Source organism: Sorex fumeus, unplaced genomic scaffold (genome assembly GCF_029834395.1).
Source record: "Sorex fumeus unplaced genomic scaffold, SorFum_2.1 ptg000007l, whole genome shotgun sequence".
NCBI lineage: Eukaryota > Metazoa > Chordata > Mammalia > Eulipotyphla > Soricidae > Sorex > Sorex fumeus.
The window spans coordinates 20,202,068-20,222,922 of record NW_026606064.1 but is presented as its reverse complement, the minus strand read 5'-3'; the positions used below and the strand labels follow the sequence as shown (position 1 = coordinate 20,222,922).

At 40.7% G+C, this 20,855-nt stretch overlaps 1 protein-coding gene across 2 annotated transcripts in view; it reads right to left on the bottom strand.

Moving 5' to 3' along the window:
* The window catches only part of SLC1A2 (solute carrier family 1 member 2), a 160,569-nt gene that overhangs the window by 13,525 nt on the left and 126,189 nt on the right, over nucleotides 1–20,855 (bottom strand). For both annotated transcript variants that reach the window (XM_056136107.1, XM_056136111.1), the window contains exons 7-9: nucleotides 16,204–16,437; nucleotides 10,427–10,621; nucleotides 5,772–5,906 (exon numbers count right to left, since the gene is read on the bottom strand). In XM_056136107.1, the coding sequence (XP_055992082.1) occupies nucleotides 5,772–5,906; nucleotides 10,427–10,621; nucleotides 16,204–16,437 (564 nt within the window). The remainder of the gene's footprint in view (nucleotides 1–5,771; nucleotides 5,907–10,426; nucleotides 10,622–16,203; nucleotides 16,438–20,855) is intronic.

Genomic DNA, 20,855 nt, shown 5'->3' with positions numbered 1-20,855 from the left:
GAGGTATACTGGGGTTTTTGGTGGTGGAGAATAGGCACTGATGAAGGTATGGGTGTTTCATTGTATGACCGAGACTTAGACCCAAAAGTTTTGTAACTGCTCTCATAATAAATAAAATTATAAAAAATGAAAAAATAATATTTAACACTTAATGGAAACATGATAAATATTAACTATTAGTACACTGCATCCTTTCCCTCTACTTCTTTAAACAGAGGCATGAGCTATTAACTGGTATTCAAAAAACAATATGGCTCTTGGGATATGGCTGAATCCCAGAATATGCAATACCCTGAATTTGATCCCTGGCACAACAAGGGTCCCTGAGCACTGAACCATCAGGCTGAGAACTGTCAGACCTAGCATCACTAGCACTTCAAGGAGTGACTCCTACAATACTGCAAGCATGAGCTTCAAACCACAACAACCAAACTTAAAGATGTGCCTGTCAAGGATTCAGGTTGGGAGCAGGGGGCAACATTGATGGAGGGAAGTAGATGCTGGTGGTGGGACTGGTGTCAAAATATTGTATTCCTGAAGCCGAGCTGTAAAAAACTAGGTAAATCATGGACGCATAATTAAAAAGTAAATTTTTTTTTAAAAAAATGAGTAGAGATGCTCTTGTACCTACCATCAGGAATTCTGTGCTTCCTGCTGCAAGTCTATTTTTCCCCCCTGAAATTCAGGCCTCTGTACTGCATCACTAGCACTGTCCTGGATCTTATTACTAATGCCCCATCCCAGACCATCTGACTCAGCAGATTTAGGTTCTGTCTCAAGTTTGAGAATTAATGTATTATGGAGGAATATGGAGGTGGGGGGGTGGAGATAACAAGCAAATGAAAACATGGGGCTGGATAATCCAAACCTCCAAGAAGTTCCTCATATGCAATCCAATTGATCAAGTCCTACAACCCAATCAAATAGCAGGAACTTAAGGCCAGGGATCTTTGGTCTTTGGATAGGCAGTAAGACAGTTATGGTGGCTGGGAATTCCAATTAGTCCATCATATACATATATCATCCACTTGATCATAGGATGTGCACAACCTGATTGGTGTGTGACCGATGAGATAGCAGAAATAGCTAAAGGGCTGGATTATGAAACCTCTATAAACCCAGGTTCCTGCATAGAAGGAGGAAGTGGGAAGCAGTGGTTGAGGTTGCTGTCTAGGATGAAGAAGTGGCAGATCCTGGTGCTGCTGTAGGGTACCACTAAAGTTGACCAGTAGAGATGTACCTTTCCTGAGCTAGAAAATAGTTACAACACCAGAGACATCTGGTGGTCTGTGTGCTATGCTTAAACACAGTTCACAAAAAATTCTAACTCAGCTTTTCTGTAATAAATGCTCTCTTTGCTCTAGAAAGGTGTGTTAGAACTCCTTGAAGGATGGAGATCCTTTCAGGCCTTCCGTGTGCATGCCAATTTATTTATATCTTCTAATAACAAATATGCTCCAGAAACCATCTCATCAGAGTCTTCTATGATGAGGAATATACTGAGCCTATCCGTTTTCCTTCCCTCCCTCCCTCCCTCCCTTCCTTCCTTCCTTCTTTCCTTCCTTCCTTCCTTCCTTCCTTCCTTCCTTCCTTCCTTCCTTCCTTCCTTCCTCTTTTCTTCTCCCACTTATGGGATAGACCCAGTCATTCAGTTATTCATCACTTCTCCTGGTCCTAGTGCCTAATCTTTATTCACTTTACCATCATGACTCCTTCCAAGAGAGGGAATTATCTATGAGGTTTCTCATCAACACCTCTTCCAATATTCCGGACTCAAGGGGATTCTTGGATCAAGTAAAAGATTCTGATATGACCAGCCCTGCCCATCCGGTGTTCTAGAACTTGAGCCTTTTTCAGGGCTCAGAATCTTGGTTTTCAGTGATATTTACAGAACAGCTAAGCCTGCCCACTGAAAAGCATCCAGGGCTTGGCGGGCTGCAGTGAGGCTGGCTGGTCTCCAGTACTTGGCAAACATTATAGCCCATTAAATGTCACTGAAGTCTTTGTTTGGTTTTAAATTGAAAAATTGCTAGAGTTATGAGAGCTTACAAGCTTTATGTGGGGACAGAAAAATATCCCCCCTTTACTTTGTCTCTGCGTTTCCTCTATTTCACTAGGCATCACAAACTGCTCTCTGACCCCACTCCCTATTCATCCCATTGACCCCACTCACACATTAACGGGCACCCTATAGCCACGGTGCCCATGGCCACAAGCAGGTTTCCAAAACCCATCTTGCTGGTGAGAAAGAATGTGGCACCATTACTAATGCAAAGCAGATCTGACCTAGCTACAGTCCTCTCCTGCATTTTCCCAGGAACCTCTACACTCCCCTTTTCTCCTCTTCTTAAAAGGGCTGTTCATGCTTATTTGTATACAAACATCCCTTGCCCACAGAATCCTCGTCTGCTTCTTAAAATTAAAAGGGCATTCAAGGGCACTGAGTCTAGACTGCTTTCAGGCTGATAAATGATTATTCCCATTGTACACAAAATATAAGCAGAAGCAAGTAACTGGCCCCAAGTTCTTCAGAGAGTGAGCTCAGAAGAAGTGTCCCTACCTCTAGCCCTTCCCTTGATCACATGACTTCCCATTGCCTAAACTCAGACCACAGATCATGAGTAGTCTTCATGGGTGTTTTTCTTTCTAGCTCCAGCCTGGGATAAAGTTTTCTCATATGCAATTTCACTGATATTATTAATCCAAATGGATCATCATTTTTTCTGTTGTTCAGCCAACTCCCTTCAGCTAGCAAGTTTCAGCCCTGGACTTAGGACACCGTGATCTTTGTGCAAGTGTGAGCATGTGAGTACCCGTGTGGAGTGATCCAGGAGGACCCAACTCTCCTATTCCATTTTCTAACATTTAGGTCAGAAACAGGCAGGGTCTTGGGCATTTCATGAAATGAACTTCACCAAACAGGACGGGACAGAAATGCCTGCCAAGAAGACCAGGGCTCACAATGGTTGACCTAGCAGGGCTGAAAAAAGAATTTTCCGTGGCTAAGGCCTTGATCACACCCCATTTGTCCCTAAGCACTTGGGCTTTTGTTTTGTTTTACAACTGGGAAGAGGAAAAAAAGGTTAAACCAAAAATGTCCTTTTTTTTTTTATGTCCAACCAGGGTTTACTATAATAGGTCTGTCTCCCAAAACATCACTTCTCTGCTCCTCCTCGACCCCATTAATAACCACTTGGCACTAACTAGGAAGTTGTAGGGACTGAAGTGAGAGCTCCAGACTTGGCCCCACAAAGGTTATTCTGTGAAATACATCATCATCTCTTTTTTGTTGTATTATTGTGAGATACACAGTTACAAAGTTGCTCATGATTTGGTTTCAGTCATATAAATATTCTAACATCCATCTCTTCACCAGCATACATTTCCCACCACCAATGTCCCCAGTTTCCCTCCTGCTACATGCTCACGTGCCTGCCTCTATGGCAGACACTTTTCTTCTCTTTCTCTCTCTCTCTCTCTCTCTCTCTCTTTCTCTCTCTCTCTCTCCTTTTGGGCATTATACACCTATTGAGTTCCTCCTTTGGGTCTCTTCCTTAACCTTTGCCAATGCCTCCATTCTCTCTTTGTCCTCCTAATAACTCCTACTCCCTCTTTTATGTTCCACATTCTGTTCCATCTCAAACCTTTCACCAACTCTCAGCTTTCCTTATGATGACCTCATCTGAACAGATGGCATGAGAAAGACCTTGCATAGGACAGTGTATAGAGAATCACCAAACCATCAAGGAAGTACCTCACCACCCGAGAGAGAAAAAGCAATGTCACTTGCTTTTCCAGAGCATTCCATGCTGATGAAAAAATCAGTCATGGAAATCCATTCCTTACCCTTCTCAGGGGTTGAACTGATTATGTCCAGAAAGTCACTTTTCATTTTTAACCTAACTAAACTGTACTGTTTACAGCAGACAAGTTAAAAGGGGAGATAAAGCTTCCTTCTAGCCTTCCCCATATGTTATTTATTTTTCTCTTTGCCACTTGCATGATTCTTTGGAATAGAGTATGTAGAGAGAAGGAACCATTGTTTTTATATAAGTGAAACTCAAATTCATTCCATATGGCATTTCACTCTTATAAACTGATAGCAATTAATGTTAGAAAAACTGCTATGAGTGTGTTAGTTCTTTGACCTTGGCTCTATCATTATATACCTCCAACACTGAAGTCACTAGATGCCCACAGTCCCTGTCATTTATTCTCAGACCAGAAAGGAGATTGAGTATATCTCTCAGAAAGTTCATAAGAGGTTGTCATATAGGCCCTTAATGAGGATGAATTTCCACCTCTCTATTGGAAATCATCTAGCTGAATTTGGCTGCCTTTGTGAATGGATGGTGTATATCAAAAATAGAAAATGCCCTTCCCTAGAAAGGTACTGGGTTATGTGAACATTGTCAATTTCAAGCTTAATAGCTTTGGAGGTGATCCCTGTTGGTTTCCCTTTTGTCAATCCTTGACTTGAACCGGGTCATCACTTATAGGTTCCCACACTGTGTGTTGTCTCAGCACCTTTGCGCAAAATAACCTTGATGAGAATGTCCTATTTTTCTCCTGAACATATGTCAACCAAGGGAACTATTCTTCTATCAGTAATGATTCAGTCAGCTGAGTTGCCTTTGGAAGCTTGAATATGACCATGATTCAGAACATGGTGCCTTCAAGACTGAAGAGATCTAATGTCAAATCTCTGTGCATTCTTAAAAGCTTACCTGTAAAGCTTTGGTTTTGTCTCATACAAAAGGGAGTCAGAACATCAGACTTAGGGATGTTATAAGGGGAGGGCACAAGTGCTCTATCTAGGACTGGTACATAGTGAGCTCACCAATCCAGAGACTGTTTTTTTCCTGATTTTTCCACACTTTCCTTTCATCTGAGACAAGGATGTGTTTCCATCACTATCCTTCTCTGTGTATGCTACTGTTTCATGTACTCTAGTGATAAGTATCATTAGAGACAGTAAAATGTACCCAACTCGAGTACATGGTTTGATGAGTCTTTTCAAAGGGAGATCCTATGCATCCTGTAGTAAGGAAGAGCTCTATCGCTCCTAAAGACTTCCTGTACACCTTCCCAATTAATCTTTGCACTTTTATATACCTCCAACACTGAAGTCACTATCAGTAATGATACAAGAAAGCAACAGAGATAAAATGGTCAGAAATATTGTCTTCCAGACAGCGGTGGGGCATTTGCCTTGCACGTAGCCAGCATGGCCGACCCAAGTTCGATTCCTCCACCCCTCTCGGAGAGCCCGGCAAGCTACCGAGAGTATCTCGCCTGCACGGCAGAGCCTGGCAAGCTACCCGTGATGTATTTGATATGCCAAACACAGTAACAACAAAGTCTCCAATGGAGACGTTACTGGGCCTGCTTGAGCAAATCGATGAACAATGGGAGGACAGTGATACAGTGAATTGTCTTCCTGAGTTTCATTCAAGCAACAAATGTGTCTCATTCTGGGAATCTTTGTGCTTCATTCACTCAACATGATGTACTGGGATCCTTCACCAGTGTGGTACTTGTCACTACTTTTTACTGTTGCATTATAATTTATCTGATTCTTCTACTAGACTGTGAGACCCTCCAAGATTGTTTCTTCCTCCTTTGGATCCTAAGTAGGCACTCATATAGTGTTAGGATGAAGATAGGATGGAAAGAGGAGGGAGTTGTCATGGCTGCAACCTTGCACACTGTCCACCCAAGGAACAGTGAGTACTCACGTTCCCAGCAGAGCCCCATCCACAAGCACTTACAGCAACCAGTCCACAGCCACCAGCAGGCTGATGTCCTCCGTTGGCAGACCCACAGCAGTCAGAATAAGGAGCATGGTGACCAGGCCAGCACTGGGAATACTGGCTGCGCCGACACTCGCCAGCGTGGCCGTGAGGCTGTGAGAACAGACATATTCAAGTCATGGAAAGATGAAAAGCACTTGGCAAAACCATGTCTGGCAATTTTAAACACTAATTTTCCCAGAAGTCATAAACTTCCTTTACCACACCACCAAAAAGAAACAGGGTACCTAAACCCAAATCTATTTCAATTCTGTTCATCTGTGATAGAAGCTTATAGATAGATTTCATAGATTGGATCTTATCCCCCTCGTGACATCCAGTTAGCAAAATATATCACAGGGCTCAAGGACAGGAAGCATGGCTTTCAATGCAGGCAAGAAAATATTACAGCAGAAAAACAAATCACACTTAATCCTCCCACAGGAATATCCCTGCATTCATTTCTGCTTACGCACTTTTGTCTCTGTGAGCACAGTGAATTTTTGACTATGTGGCAAAAGTCTAAGGAGACTATTCCCTGTGTTAATATGAGATCTCAGAATTGCAAATAGACAGACCCAACGGAGTAGACATCAGGGGAACAAATCAACAGATTCAAAATGGATGAAGCTTCAAATTTCTGAGTGTTTTACGATGGGCTGGAAAATACATTATTCATCAACAGGGTGCCAAGAAATGATAATGAAATATAAGGAAGCTTTTTTTTCCTGAAGTATCTCATTATTTCCTTTCTAAGAAATGCCAAGGGTACACCCAGCACTTTCGTGATATTGTCTTGAGAGGTGAGTTAATCTCTCATAGGCCATAGGCCCCTGTCTAAACACCACGGGGTTCTATGGTCTAGCAAAGGGGTGTTGACATTCATTTGTCTCTTTAGATGCCCTTTATAAAAATTATCATTTCTAAGCAGAATAATGGTGCTGAAAATAAAGATCCCCAATCTGCTTTCACATGTACTAAAAATTAAGAGGGGCTTCTTTCTTGCAGTTAAACAATAGTTAAACAATTCTAGAGTTTCTTGAGTAGGTCCTCCAGGTGAAAATTAAGAATGAGGATGATAAACTTTTCTAACCAAGTCCAAGTTCAGACCATTGGTGTAATCAAGCTCAGAGTCATGGGATCTTACCTGCAGTAAGACCCTCAATTCACTTAATCTCACCAAAAAAGGAACAAAGACTCCAGAAAGTGGTAGTTTTTCTGTTTCCTCCATCCTGCCATGTTTAGATCTAAAATTATATAGGCAAGGCAACTTGCAAGGTCAAATCCATAGCACACAAGGTTTTTGTTTATGGGACACAGCTGACTGTGCTCAGGGATTACTCCTGGCTGTGTGCTCAGGGACTACTTCTGTTGGTGCTCAGGACCCTTAGGTGGTAACGGGAATAAAAACCAGGTTGATCACATGCAATACAAGTACCAAACCCACTGCACTATCTCTCTGACCCTATAGCAGGGTTTAAAGATCTCCATTTCTCTCCATTTCTGAGTTCAAGTATTAGATCTGCCACTAATGAGTTTGGGAAACCGATTGAACAGCTTTGTGCCTTGGTTCATTAATATGTAAAAAGTAGTGGTGTCTAATTCATAGGCTAACTCATGGGCCCATCAGAAGCTAGCAAGTAAAACACATAAAAAAAAAGGCACATTGACATTCTCCAATGATTATGAATTTTTATACTTATTGAAACAAAGCAGGACAAGATGACTTTTCAGTGAAAACTTCCTACTAAAGACATAACTAGAAAGTGGGAATTCTCATTCATTTATTCAAGATGAATAAAACACCAGAGAAGGGGAAATTCCCAAGGTCTAACAATCTTCGCCTTGACAATTTTATTTACACCATTTGCTTCTCTTATGAGTCACTCTTACACATTCTTTGCACCATGGCCACATTGTTAGGTCACCTCTTGGTTGTATGAGGCAAAATTGCACAAGGGAAATGCTTCATCCTGTATCCAAACAATACCAGAATTTTACCATGTGTGGGGTATTTGGTATTCAGGAACTCTAAGTCCTGAAATAGCTTTCCAGGAAGGGATATCCTTTCAATCCCTTTCTCCCTTTTTGCTTTCCTGTCTTTCCACTCCCAGGATCACATATCCAGGGAAATTTCTTGGACACTGTGAAACTTTATACACAGACCACTATGACTACAGAAGCTCAGTAACCCTACAAAGAGCACAAGGTAGCAAGGGCTGCCTCCATGAGGAAGCCATGAGTTGGAAGGAAGAGAAACTAAGGGTCACGTAGCTTAGACATGACTTTCTGGAATTTAAACACTCACTTTGCTTGATTCCAATGCAGGCTGTCTTCAAATGTCCCTCAATTCTACCTCACATGAAAAACTATAAAATAATAAATCCCCATCTCTTGGGCACTGTTTGATTCTAAGTTCTCACAGTGTTGTAAAAATGATGAGAAATGTGTTTGCCTTTGAGTTAAAGAGAATCCAGGAACTAGACTTCATCTTTGCTTATTTAGAGGCTTCTTTAAGAAAGCCCTATTTGGGGGCTGGAGCAACAGTATAGTAGGTAAGGTATTTGTCTTGCATGTGGCCGACCCAGGTCCAGGTTCAATCCCCATCACCCCATATAGGTTCCCCCCACCCCGAAGCTCACCAGGAGTGATCTCTGAGTCCAGATACAGCACAGAGTATGCCCTGAACACTACTGGATGTGTCCCCAAAACAAAAACAAACAGAAAAGAGGCAGCTCTATTTCTTTGTGTTTAATGCCATGGACATGTTCAGCTAGGGCCTGTCTTAGAAGGCTTGTTACTCTAACCAAGTTTACAGTGGGCAACACCATGACATTCCCTTTTGTATCCAAAGAATATTATCTAATGTTGAGCATCAGTAACATTACAAGAGTAGTAGCTAACATTTATTTATCTTTTTGTTTTTGTGCCCAGGGCTTACTCTTGGTTCTGTGCTCAGGGATCAGTCCTGACCAACCATGCTTGGGGGACCATATGGGCCACCAGGGAGCAAACTCCAGTCAGCCATATGGATGGCAAGCCCCTACCCACTGAACTGTCTCTCTGGATTCATTAATACCAAGTACTTTTTGACCGATAACTCTGTACCAGTCACCATGTTGCCAACCACCTCAGAATGGGCAAAAGCTGTCTTCATGGTGCAATGAGGAAACTGAGGCTTCCCTGTAATCCTACTATGGATTGAGGTATGTTTTCCTCTAAATATTTCACTGTTTCTTTAAACTTAATTTTATTTTTATAAAGTTGTTTACAATAATTGATTACATTCAAGATTCCACCACCAATCCCACCACCATTATACCTTCCCACCACCAGTATTCAAATTTTCCCATGACTGCTCAAGCCTGCTCCAAATGCAGATCCTAAATAACTGTTGAATTCTTGATCTCTAACGTATGATACATGGAGATAAGGCCCTTGGAGGTCATATGGTCATGAGGGTGGAGCCTTCTTGCTGGGGTTAATTTCCTTCTTAGAGAAGGTAGGAGAGAGTTTATGCTTTCTCTCCAGGCACTAAGAAAAAGCCATGCGTATACATTAAGGAGTGGTCACAGACAAGCTAAGAAAGCGGTATTCACCAGAAAAAGGAATTTTCTGGAACCTTGACTTTGGATGTTCCATCCTCCAGAATTATGAGAAATTTTAAAAAGTTTGCCACTTGAGACATTGAGTCTAGGATATTTTGTTATAGCAGCCTGATATGAGTACATACTTTTGAGAGTGATTTAAGGATTAGATGCATTCATAAATACAAGCTAATGTTATCTTTAAGGTGATGCAATGCAACTTAAAGAAACAATCCATTTTTAATGACCTATTGGGAAAGTTTTGAATTTTTTGTTTCAGGGCTTGGAATTGAGCCTGGGGCTATTTTTGAATACTTTCTCTTTCTTTTTCTTATTTTTCAGTTTTTGTTCTTGGTTTCGGTGCTCAGGTCTTACTCCTGGCTGTGTACTCAGGGATCACTCTTGACAGTGCTTTGGGAACTATGTGTGGTGCCAAGGAACCAGCCCAGGTAGTTTTGAAAATTTTTAATAATGAAATATATGGCAAAATGACTTAGATAAAAACAAAAATACGTGCTATCTTATTTGCAATAACATGAGTATATATAACATATTGAGAAGTATCTTCCAAGACCTCATTTTTGCCATTATGATCCAAAGAGCTGAAAGGAGATGTTTTAATAACAGAGAATCTGGATGTAGTAGTCAGCTGATGCTGGTCACAGTTGGAACCTCATGAACTCATTACTGATGGTGTTGTCTTGGAAACACTATGGAGCCCTTAAAGTCTGTGATTCCTCTATCCCATTTATCAAATAGGCCTGGGCATAATCACCATGCAACACTACAGGATTATTAAGAAAGTAAATCGCATCACATTTCTGAAGCAACTTCACATGTGTCACGCAAACAGAAGATACCAATAATAACTTGCTTTTCTTCTGTCTCAGTCATCTCCCTTTGAGTCTGTCAATAATTCTGCTTCTGTTATTTTCTTCATCCTTTTTTTCCCTGCTACCAGAACGGAAAATCAAGTGGCTCCTGTGGAAAGGAGATTGTGCGGAAGAGGACCAGACAACAGTACCCCCTCCCTCCCTGTTCACTCACCTCACTGTCACAATCTGGCCCCCATCCAGGACGACACCATTCATTTGGGCAATAAAGATTGCGGCCACCGCTTCATACAGGGCTGTTCCATCCATGTTAATGGTTGCTCCAACGGGGAGGACAAATCTGGTCACACGTTTATCAATCCCCAAATTTTCTTCTAGGCAACGGAAGGTGACAGGCAAAGTTCCAGCACTGAGAGAGGGAAAGAGAGAAAGAGAGAGAGAAAAAGAGAGAGAGAGAGAGAGATTGTTTCAACTTTAGAAAAGCAAAACAAAAGACAAACTGAAATGCCACCACAAGGGTTCTGTACTTCCAATAAAGCTAAGTGATGTCAAAATAATTAACAAGAAAAAAAATTATATCTATTCGAAGCCACTGATTCGAAGCCGATGATTTGGAGGCTCAATTTCAATCTTATTTAGATGCTAATAAGCAAAACATTTTGTTGGCTCTGGTTTTTGAAGTCTACTCAGAGTTTCAAAGTCTTATTTTCCTTTGCTCACTGTTCCCATCTTTGATTAAGTATTGAAGCCCATCTAATGGTCTACAATAGTTGGACTGCAAAAAAAGAATGTATTATCATAAAAGGATCAGCTACCAACAATGAGATGGAATGAGGAATTTTTGAAAGACTCAGAATTTTATGTAATTACACTGTTTCTTACCAAATAACTACATGGATTGCACCCCTTCTCTGGGAACAGTCCTTGAGCTCAGTCTGCCCATTCTGAAAATGCTGGACACACATCATCAGTGCCAATCAGCATGAACCCAGGTTTCTAGAAATTCACCAGGAACTCTCACAGATAGTTCTTCTTCCTGATCAATGAATGGCCATCAGTCAACTGTATAATCTCTCCAACTATACATGGCAAAAAAGCACTTGCTCTGTTCTTTATCGAAAGTTCCACATAGAGTGACTTCATTCCACCTCTTCCCAGGTGTGAAATGGTAATTCTTGACCACATGACCCATCTTCAAAGGCCAGAAGCCCTGACATATTCATGTGCATCTTAGAATAGGAATTTGTGGGAATAAGGGTTATGGAGGGGATACTAGAATATTATTTTCATATGGATAAAGGTGCCTGTGAAGGTAAGTGAATTTGCTTCAAAGTTTAGGTAATATCAAAAGCAGTGCTGAACATGCAAAGTTTTTGGAAGTGCTCTCTAAATCAAATCTTTGGATTATAATTTTTTCTTTTTAAAGCCTGTGCTTCCTCTTTCCCATTTATCAAATGGGCATGTACATAACCATCACATAAGACCAATTTTAACAAAGTAAATTTGGAAACCACCAATGCATACAAGGCTTTTCCTCTCTTGCACTTACAGCCTTTGTTGTAGTTCCCTCTGCTACAAGACAGAGTGAGGGCTCCAGATATACGGACACCCGCAGGGGTTTTGTTTTCTCAAAGAGTAGGAGTTCACATCAACTCCAAGGAAACTACATGAAATGCAGATTCTAGGAACTAGGGCACCCAGGGTCTCTAAAATTAGGGTTGCCTAAATCCACACACATCTTAACCAACCGACTAATAATAATCTTAGGGGAACAGATGTCAGTTTGCCGGACAGTCTTTGTGATGTTGCCTCATCTGCATGTTGATATTCCATCATACCTGATGCCCCAGCTGCTTTCATGAGAACTTAATGTCTCTTTATCCCTCTCCACTCTCACTTTTTCTCAAGGCCCCTTTGATGTGTTACCAGAAACCAGAAACTTGTCTGAAACAGCTGTTCAGTCATGGGAGGCAGTTAGGTTACTCAAAAGCATGTATCTCGGGACATTCTGGCAAGGACCGGGATGTGTAATTTTTCTTATTGCACTTATTTTTCCAATATGCCCTGAAATGATCTTTAGATAATTAAATAGCCAGAGGGCAATAATTAGTAGCACATGAAAATATCCTCTATTTCTCTTCTGGACAGACTTTGCCTCCTACAGGACTAATAGATCCAATCAATCCAAACTGGGGCTATAGAATTTTCACCCTTTCCAGAATGAGAGACTAACACTCCAACTGTACTTGGTTTTGTTTTTTGGGTTCCTTCCTCAGAGTCATACGACAGTCTTCAACTGATGCTGCTAATTGTCACACAGTCAATGCTCATATTTCTGTTCCAGATTAGTTTGAACAACATTCCCTAATGTTGGAGGGAAGCAGACAGGCTATTGGCCTTCACTCATAATCCTTGACATTAGCCTCTATGCCCACTGAGAAAAGGGGTCAAACACCCTCTACATCCCCATTCAGAACAAGGCTGAAAAGACAGAAAGCATATTTAGCTTTTTCTGGGCTTTACTTTTTATTTTTTTAAGTGTGATCATCATGGTAAAAAAAAAAAAAGCACCCTGGAGTTAACCCTTCATATGTAACTCCTGTCATGTTAACTTAAAAAAAAATCCACAAACACGCAAAAGGCAAATTTTCATTAAAAACTAAAATTACATGCTTGTAGAAAGATTGCATTCATCTGGGGAACATAAAGTAACAAAATAGGAGACTAACACCCAAGAATGGCCGAGATTAGAACCAGGAATTTTACTCCATGGCTTGGAGGCCAACCACACATGCTAGGGGAAAAGGGAGCTCAGATAGAAAAGGGAACACCAAATAAAGGGTGTTGGGAGGATCCTCCCAGGATGGGAGAAGCATGCTGAAAGTAGACTATAAACCAAACATGATTGTCACCCATTGCTTCTTTTGCAAACCACAACACCCAATAAGAGAGAGAGAACAAAAGGGAATGCCCTGCCACTGAGGCAGGGTGAGATGGGGGGATGGGGGGTGGGAGGGACACTGGGATCTGTGGTGGTGGGAAATAGGCACTGGTGGAGGGATGGGTATTTGATCATTGTATAATTGAAACCCAAGCACAAAAATTTGTAAGTCTACAACTGTACCTCATGATGTCTCACTAATAAAAATTAAAAATAAATAAATAAAATTACATTCTTTTTCAAAAGAAATACAGGGAAAGGTAAGGGAGAAGGGTCTACTATTTGTGACTTTGATCAAATAATCCCAATATTTTTCTTTGATTAGCTGATGTAAATGTTTGTCTAAATCAAAATATCCTTTGATTTAAATGTAGATTGGGTCACACATATGATTTTAGGAATTACCTTGTCTTAAAACGACACTGGAATATTTTTATAACTCCTAATCTTCTTAAGGTGATAACTCTATATGGACCCATATTCACTTTTTAACTTCATTAAAAAATTCCTTAGGATTTATTATCTCTAAGTGTTTTACTTATAAACCTACTTTATTTACTCACTAATCTGAAGTCACATAAAAATTTTTCAGGTGAAATGGAATTGCAAGAGAAAAAAATTTAAGAAACTCTGGTCTATTTTTCAAAGATAAAACACAATAAAAATTATGAGATGGTTTTAAGATCAAAACCATGAAGGCATTAGAAAAAAAAACATAAAATACTCTTACAAAATCTTTCCTGGAAAAACTGAAGTTCTAAATAATAAAGGAAAATGCTGACACCTCAAAGTGCTATAAATTAAAAACTTTCAGTGGCCAAAAAACACTCCACACTTTCAAGACAAATGTCAATCAGAGAGAGAGTGAGCAAGAGAAGAGATGCAGGCATTATCTGCAACATGTGAGACATTAATTAATATTTTTTAAAAGAGTTAAAACAACCAAAAAAGGAGAAATACCCCAATCAGAAAATAAAATAACAAACAATTCACAGAGTGAAGTGGGTGGAGGAGGATGGTCAAAAAGAGCCCAAAGGGTTTAACTTGACTAAAAAACCAAAGGAAGACAAATTCAATGAGATCCTTTTTCACCAATAAGATCGGAAAATATGATTGTGATGATAAGAATAAGGGCTGGTAAGGTAAGTTACATTCTCACCCCTGTCAGTGAAGAAGCAAGCTAATGTTCTTTTCTGAACAACAATCTGGGATATGTCTTTTTTTTTCTTTTTGGGTCACACCCAGCGTTGCACAGGGGTTACCTCTGGCTCATGCACTCAGGAATTACTCCTGGCAGTACTCAGGGACCATGTGGGATCCTGGGAATCGAACTTGGGTCGGCCACGTGCAAGGCAAACACCCTACTCGCTGTGCTATCGCTTCAGCTCCTGGGACATGTCTTAAAACCATTAGTGTGCCTACCATTCCACTCAGACATTCCGCTTCTAGAAATGCAGCCTGAGGGAATCATCAGACAAGCCTGCAAAGATGCATTCAGAAAAATGCTTGTCATAGCCTTCTTTAATACACAGGCCTCGAATATGCACAGTGGGGTGAGGTCCTATGTTGTGGCATACACCACAGCATATTACTGAGCACTTAAAAGGTGGGGATGGGAGGCAGAGAAATAGTATAGTGGATAGGGCTCTTGCCTTACACATGGGTGACTAGGGTTCTATCCCTGGCACCACATATGGTTTCGCAAGCCCCATCAGGAATGACCCCTGAGCACAGAGCCAGGAGTAAGTCCTGAGTACCTCTAAGTTGAGTCCAAAAGACAAAGAGAAAAGGAAAAGAATGACTAATTTCTGTGAAGGGGCACTATCTTTATGGACTGAATATTTAGACCTAAGAAATGTACAACAGGAAAAGGATATTTGGGAGTGTTTCCCTTCATCTTATATGTACTCTAGATTTAAGTGTAAATTTATGATTTCAGTTTGTTCTTGTATCTTCCATGTCTCTAGTACTGAATTCTCAATGAGTTGCAAGCTGGAAACCCCATTTGACCTCCCACGGGTTCACTGTGGTTCGCTGGCAGGTCATTAAAGGAAATTCTGGTCTTCTCTTCAGTAGCCTGAAGAGCAGCCAACCTGTGTAACTAAGTAGCCACTCACTGGCAGTACATAGGAGCTCAGCCACAGAGACCTGTGGAGCTACATGGGGCTCTGCTGAGCTCACACACTTCCCTGTCACCTGCTCTGTGTCTCAGTCTTAATTGGTACTCCAGATGAAACACAAACAATGACTGCCATTTGAAGGAATAAAACACCCAGATTGTAAATTGCCTGGGATTTTTGTTTTTTTTTTTTTTTGGGTCACACCCGGTGATGCTCAGGGGTTACTCCTGGCTCTGCACTCAGAAATTACTGCCTGGAATTTCTTATGTGCTCAATTTTGTTTGTTTAACTACGCTAAATTCAGTCCAAAATGTATAAAACTATATCATTTTATATAATCTATATATATATTAGTTGGGAAGGAAATGACTCTGCATTGCTGTCAAACAAGAGTAATGCCATCCTGAATTTCTCAAATTCAATGACAGAATGGGCCACTAGAGGCTCACTTAGAGAAAGGTTGAAGAATGCACTGACATCTGGTTTGTTTGGAAAAATCTGATCTGACATACTGTTTGCCTGCGAAGACTCATTCTTCTCCTTTTGAAAACTCATCCCAAAAAAGAGCTATTTCATAGCAGCATTTTCAAAATTACAGGTGAAAGAATTTCTTAAAAGAGAATAATATCCTGATATACCCTTTGGAAAACACTTAAAACTAAAATAATGCTGTCGGTAGCAGAATTATTTGGGAAATTTAGCAAGAGCTTTTATTTCCAATCCAATCGGCTCGCAGCAAAGCAGATTTTCGGAAAGACCAGAAGTTCCTAGAAGTATATAAAAGCACAAAGGGTTCACCTCTTTTAGGAACATTTTAATATGTAAAAAGGTGTTCTCATTGAATTTATTTTTGATGGAAGGGTGGGTTTGGGGGGAAAGGGAAAAGGGGATAGAGTGAGCAGAGAGAAAGGTGATTTCTGTGTTCTCTACCTGGAAGCGGTACCCAGGGCAGTGATCCAAGCTTGGAAAATGCCAGCAAAAAAGGAGAAAGGATTTTTCCTGGTCACTACAAAGTAAATCAAGGGGAGAAAGATGCCCCCATGGATGATGAGGCCCACAATCACCGTGATCATGTACATCCCCAGTTGCCTAGCAACCACTTCTAAGTCCTTGATTGCAATGATCTTCCCACAAATTAGGCAGGCGATACCCAGGGGAGAGTACCTGAAAAACATAAAAGAAAAAAAAAAGCATTGAAGATCTCATTATGGGATTTAGAATTTCAGTCTCGGCTCTCCTATGTACTGCACCCTGAGGAAAACTCTTTACATCTCTGTACAAAGAATTTTGCTGAAAGTGGGCCTTGAGATTCAATAGTTGCTATATTTTACTTCACTGGGACTCACTGTGTTATCTGAAATCTCTTCTTTGGAGCTCGTGGCCCAGGCTCTGATTAAAACCCCAAAGGGAAATTTGGTTACAAAGGTCATTTTTAGGGATAACAGAGACAAGCATCACTCTCTTTTGGATAAGCAACAAGAGACATCCAGGCTAGATTAATTGAGAGATACAAAATAGATTTTTGAGACTTTTGCTTGATTTGTTTTGTTCCCCAGTTCCCTCATTGAAAACTGGGAATTCATTTTGAGTTTCTGAGATAGCTCAACAGTTTTTTCAAGATATAAACTGGAGTTTGTCAGTGTTTGCTTTGCTGTTTTCTTGAAGAAACTATGTTAAAACCGTAAGAGAGAGAAAGAGAAGTATTCCCAAATGAGAAGATTCTTCTGAGCCGAATACTTTTGAAAATGTATTTCAATAAAATTTCAAATAAATATGATTTCATTCCTTCTAAGTGACTTAGTCTAAAACTGGCTCCATTTATTGTATTTTAAGAAATACGGTGAAAGCTTCACAGACACTTATCCTTAACATAAACGTAAAAGCTAGGTACTCCGATTTCTGTTTGACAAATGAGGAAGCCAAGATCCATAAGAATTAAATAACGAGGCCAACATAAAAAAGAGAATCCCCTCATATCTGTGAAACCCCGCAACTGGGATTTTCTTCCCTCCTAAATCAAACCACTTCCCTTTAAATTTACAATCCCAGTTCTCTGTACCATGCGTCAATTTTCCCCATAAACAAACATAATTTACAATATGATTTTTTAAAAATATTTTTTCTTGGTTTGAGGGTCACACTGGGTGATACTCAGGGGTTATTCCTGGCTCTGCACTTAGGTATCATTCCTGGCAGTGCTTGAGTGACCATATGGGATGCCGAGGATCGAACACATTGAACCTGGGTTAAATCCCATCAGGTGCCTAACCTGCTGTACTATTGATTTGGACCCTGTATTACCATTTTTTTATAGCATGTTTAGAAACCATGTGCTGTTCTTCTCTATCTTAAAATTTTTTCATTGATTGGGATTCTGTAGTCTACAATACTTTTTAATAATAATTTCTAATGCACATAATTCTAACTCCATACTGTTCTGAAAGAACAAAATCATTAATTTTAAGCAACCTGCATGGAACTAGAGGTTATGCTGAGTGACGTCAGTCAGAATGGAATTGATAGATACAAAATGATCTCTTATATGTCTTCTCTTCTTGAGTAAGCAAGTCATACTTTGTATAACCCAGAGTGCATTTAGGAACAGACGGCAACATCCTTGATTTAAGTTTTGGTGAAGTAGAAACAGGGTCAGCCTGAGACACTTTCTGACTCAAATAAAAATGCTTGCAGGAAGACGGATAACTTGTTAACACTTAAGAAGAGAGTTGAGGGAGAGACTGTGAGGAAAATAAAATTCCAGAATCAGGCTTCCTGGTAGAAAGAGTCAGGACAGGAAGAGGGACTTTCCAACCAGATTTGGTGATGTTGCAATGGCACCTGGGGCAAGTGCTTCCCAGCTAAAACCAGGAGGAGTGGACCAAATCCTGGCTATGAGGACAGGGGAGGAAGAGGTCAGACACTTACCTGTCAGATGACCAGGTCAGTGACCTATTTCTGATTAATGGTCCACAGCATCAACCAACAGTTAGTCTTGCAGGGGCCTGTAAGGGTGCTGTTTTATGAACTGAGCTGCCAAACAGTCTTCGTGCCCCCTTGTCACCACCATCAATTCTCTGGCTACTGACAATAGAAGGCCTGTAATGTCCTATTTTCCCACCTGTGCCTCATGTCTTCAACTCCAGGTTTAACAAGTAAAGTCTGCGTTAATAAGAATCTCTTAAAAAATCTCACAAGCTATGCCACCCTATGGCAAACGTTTTTATGAGCAAGAAATGTTCTCAAACAGAAACAAGTCCAGAAAGAGATGATTTGTAAGAGACACCAATTAGTTCAACATTAGCATGGCTCTTCACTTCTCTGGGGACCATTGTATCTGGAGTACCACTTCTTTCCCTGAAGGGAAAGCTTCCCCCTTTGAGGATTTCTCCCCAGCTTTAGGGAGTCATGTCATTAAGTCCTGTGGTTTTCCCGACACTTTGCATTCTCCTGGTGTGCCACAGTCACAACAACTCCCTGTCATCCAGGCAGTCTCAGGAGTCAGGTTCTTGTTCCCTGGGGATGTAAATGACTGAGGAGAATGTACCCTTTGATAAAACATTTGTCTTCATAAACCAAAAGATTAATTCCTTCCACAGTACTAATGACCTTTCACCATAAATATGAACTTCCTGGGATGCCTTCAATTCAACAATTCACAGAATGGAGAAAACATTTCAAGTCGCTGGAGTATGCATTTCATCATTCACCCTGAACTTTAATCTGTACTTGTGTGTGTGTGTGGGGGGGGGGGGGGGGGAGGTGCCTGAGATAATACTAGGATCTTACACAAGCTAGTCATAGGCTCTTACCATTGAGTCACAACTCCAACTCTGAACCATAATCTTAATCATAGCTCTACTTTTAAAGCACTCATCTGACTGGGAAAAATATGAATTCCACTGAAAGTGGAGAATATTATTTAAGATTAAAAGGTACCATGTATTGCTGAAAGTAGACTATAGACCAAACATGACTGCCACTCAGTGCCTCTCTTGAAAACCACAGGACCCAAAAGGAGAGAGAGAGAACAAAAGGGGATGCCCTGATACAGAGGCAGGGTGCGATAGGGGGCTTGGGGGGTGGGAGGGATGCTGGTACCCATGGTGGTAGAGGATGGGCACTGGTGGAGGGATGGGTACTTGATCATTGTATAACTAAAACCCAAGCACAAAAATTTGTAAGTCTATAACTGTACCTCATGGTGTTTCACTAATTAAAAAAAAGAATAAAGCACCATGCTTTTGATGCCATCAAATATTATAATATTAAATATGATGATCAATACAGTTTTGCAGATGCCCTTTATAAGTTAAGAGAGTCATCTCAGGTTTCTAATTTATAGAGATTTATTATTCATGGCATTAACAAAATTTGGGCTTCATTGAAAAAAATAAAAAAATAAAAATAAATACATAATTTTAAAAAAAGGTACCATGTAGGATAAACAAATATGGCAGCCAAGAACCTTTACCTCCAACATAAAGGTAAACATTTATTGGGACAAGGAATGAGGTTTAGTGCTATGATGTCTTTTCTTCTTCTTCTTCTTTTAAACAATTATTCCTGGCACGTGCTGGAATCTTTCAGGTGTCTCAGTGTCTGGATTTCAATCAACGAGTTATCTCCTTGGAATGATAAAAGGTAAAAGGTAAAGGCCCTCCCGTTGATCGTCGATTTGCTCGAGCGGGCCCAGTAACGTCTCCATTGGAGACTTTGTTGTTACTGTGTCTGGCATATCGAATACTCTCGGTAGCTTGCCGGGCTCTCCGAGAGGGGCGGAGGAATCGAACTCGGGTCGGCCATGTTGGCCGAGTGCAAGGCAAACGCCCTACCACTGTGCTATTGTCGCCAATGAGATGTATCCCAAACTGACCTGTCGGATCTCTTTCTGACTCCTGGACATGGTGGCTCCCTGTACAGTGTACAATGACCACTGCTCATTTTGAGCTTTTGTTAGTGCAAAGTACATTCCAAGAAAACATTTTTCAAATATATATTCTCCCCATCCTTTATAGACATTTAGACAGAGTGTAATGTGCCAGAATTCAGTCTCCATGTATTCACAGACACAGTTTGAGCACTCACACTTGCCACGTACTCACAGACAGAGTCTAAGTACTCACAGTCACCGTGTATTCACAGATAGTCTGAGCACTCACAGCTGCCATGTACTCACAATCTGAGCACTCACAGTCACTGTGTACTCATGGGCACTGCTTCACCATCACCCAGACAGCCTGGTTATAGTGAGGGTTGCCTGAATCCACTGTGTACTTATTGACTAAAAGTTTTCTGGTTTCAGTCCTGGGGCATTTACAGTTTAAACGAGTCCTCCTGTTTGTTATTTTGATTTCGATGGGGGCCAGAGCAACAGTGCAGTGAGTGGGGAGTTTGCTTTGCACATGGCAGACAGGGATTTGATCATTGAACTCCCCAAATAGTCCCCTGAGCACTGCCAGGAGTATAACTCCTTAGTTCAGAGATAGGAGTAACCCTTGGGCACTGCTGAGTGTAGTCCCAAAACAAAAAAAAAAAATTTGATTTTGGGAACCAATATTTCAGGAAATAGCATATGATCTACA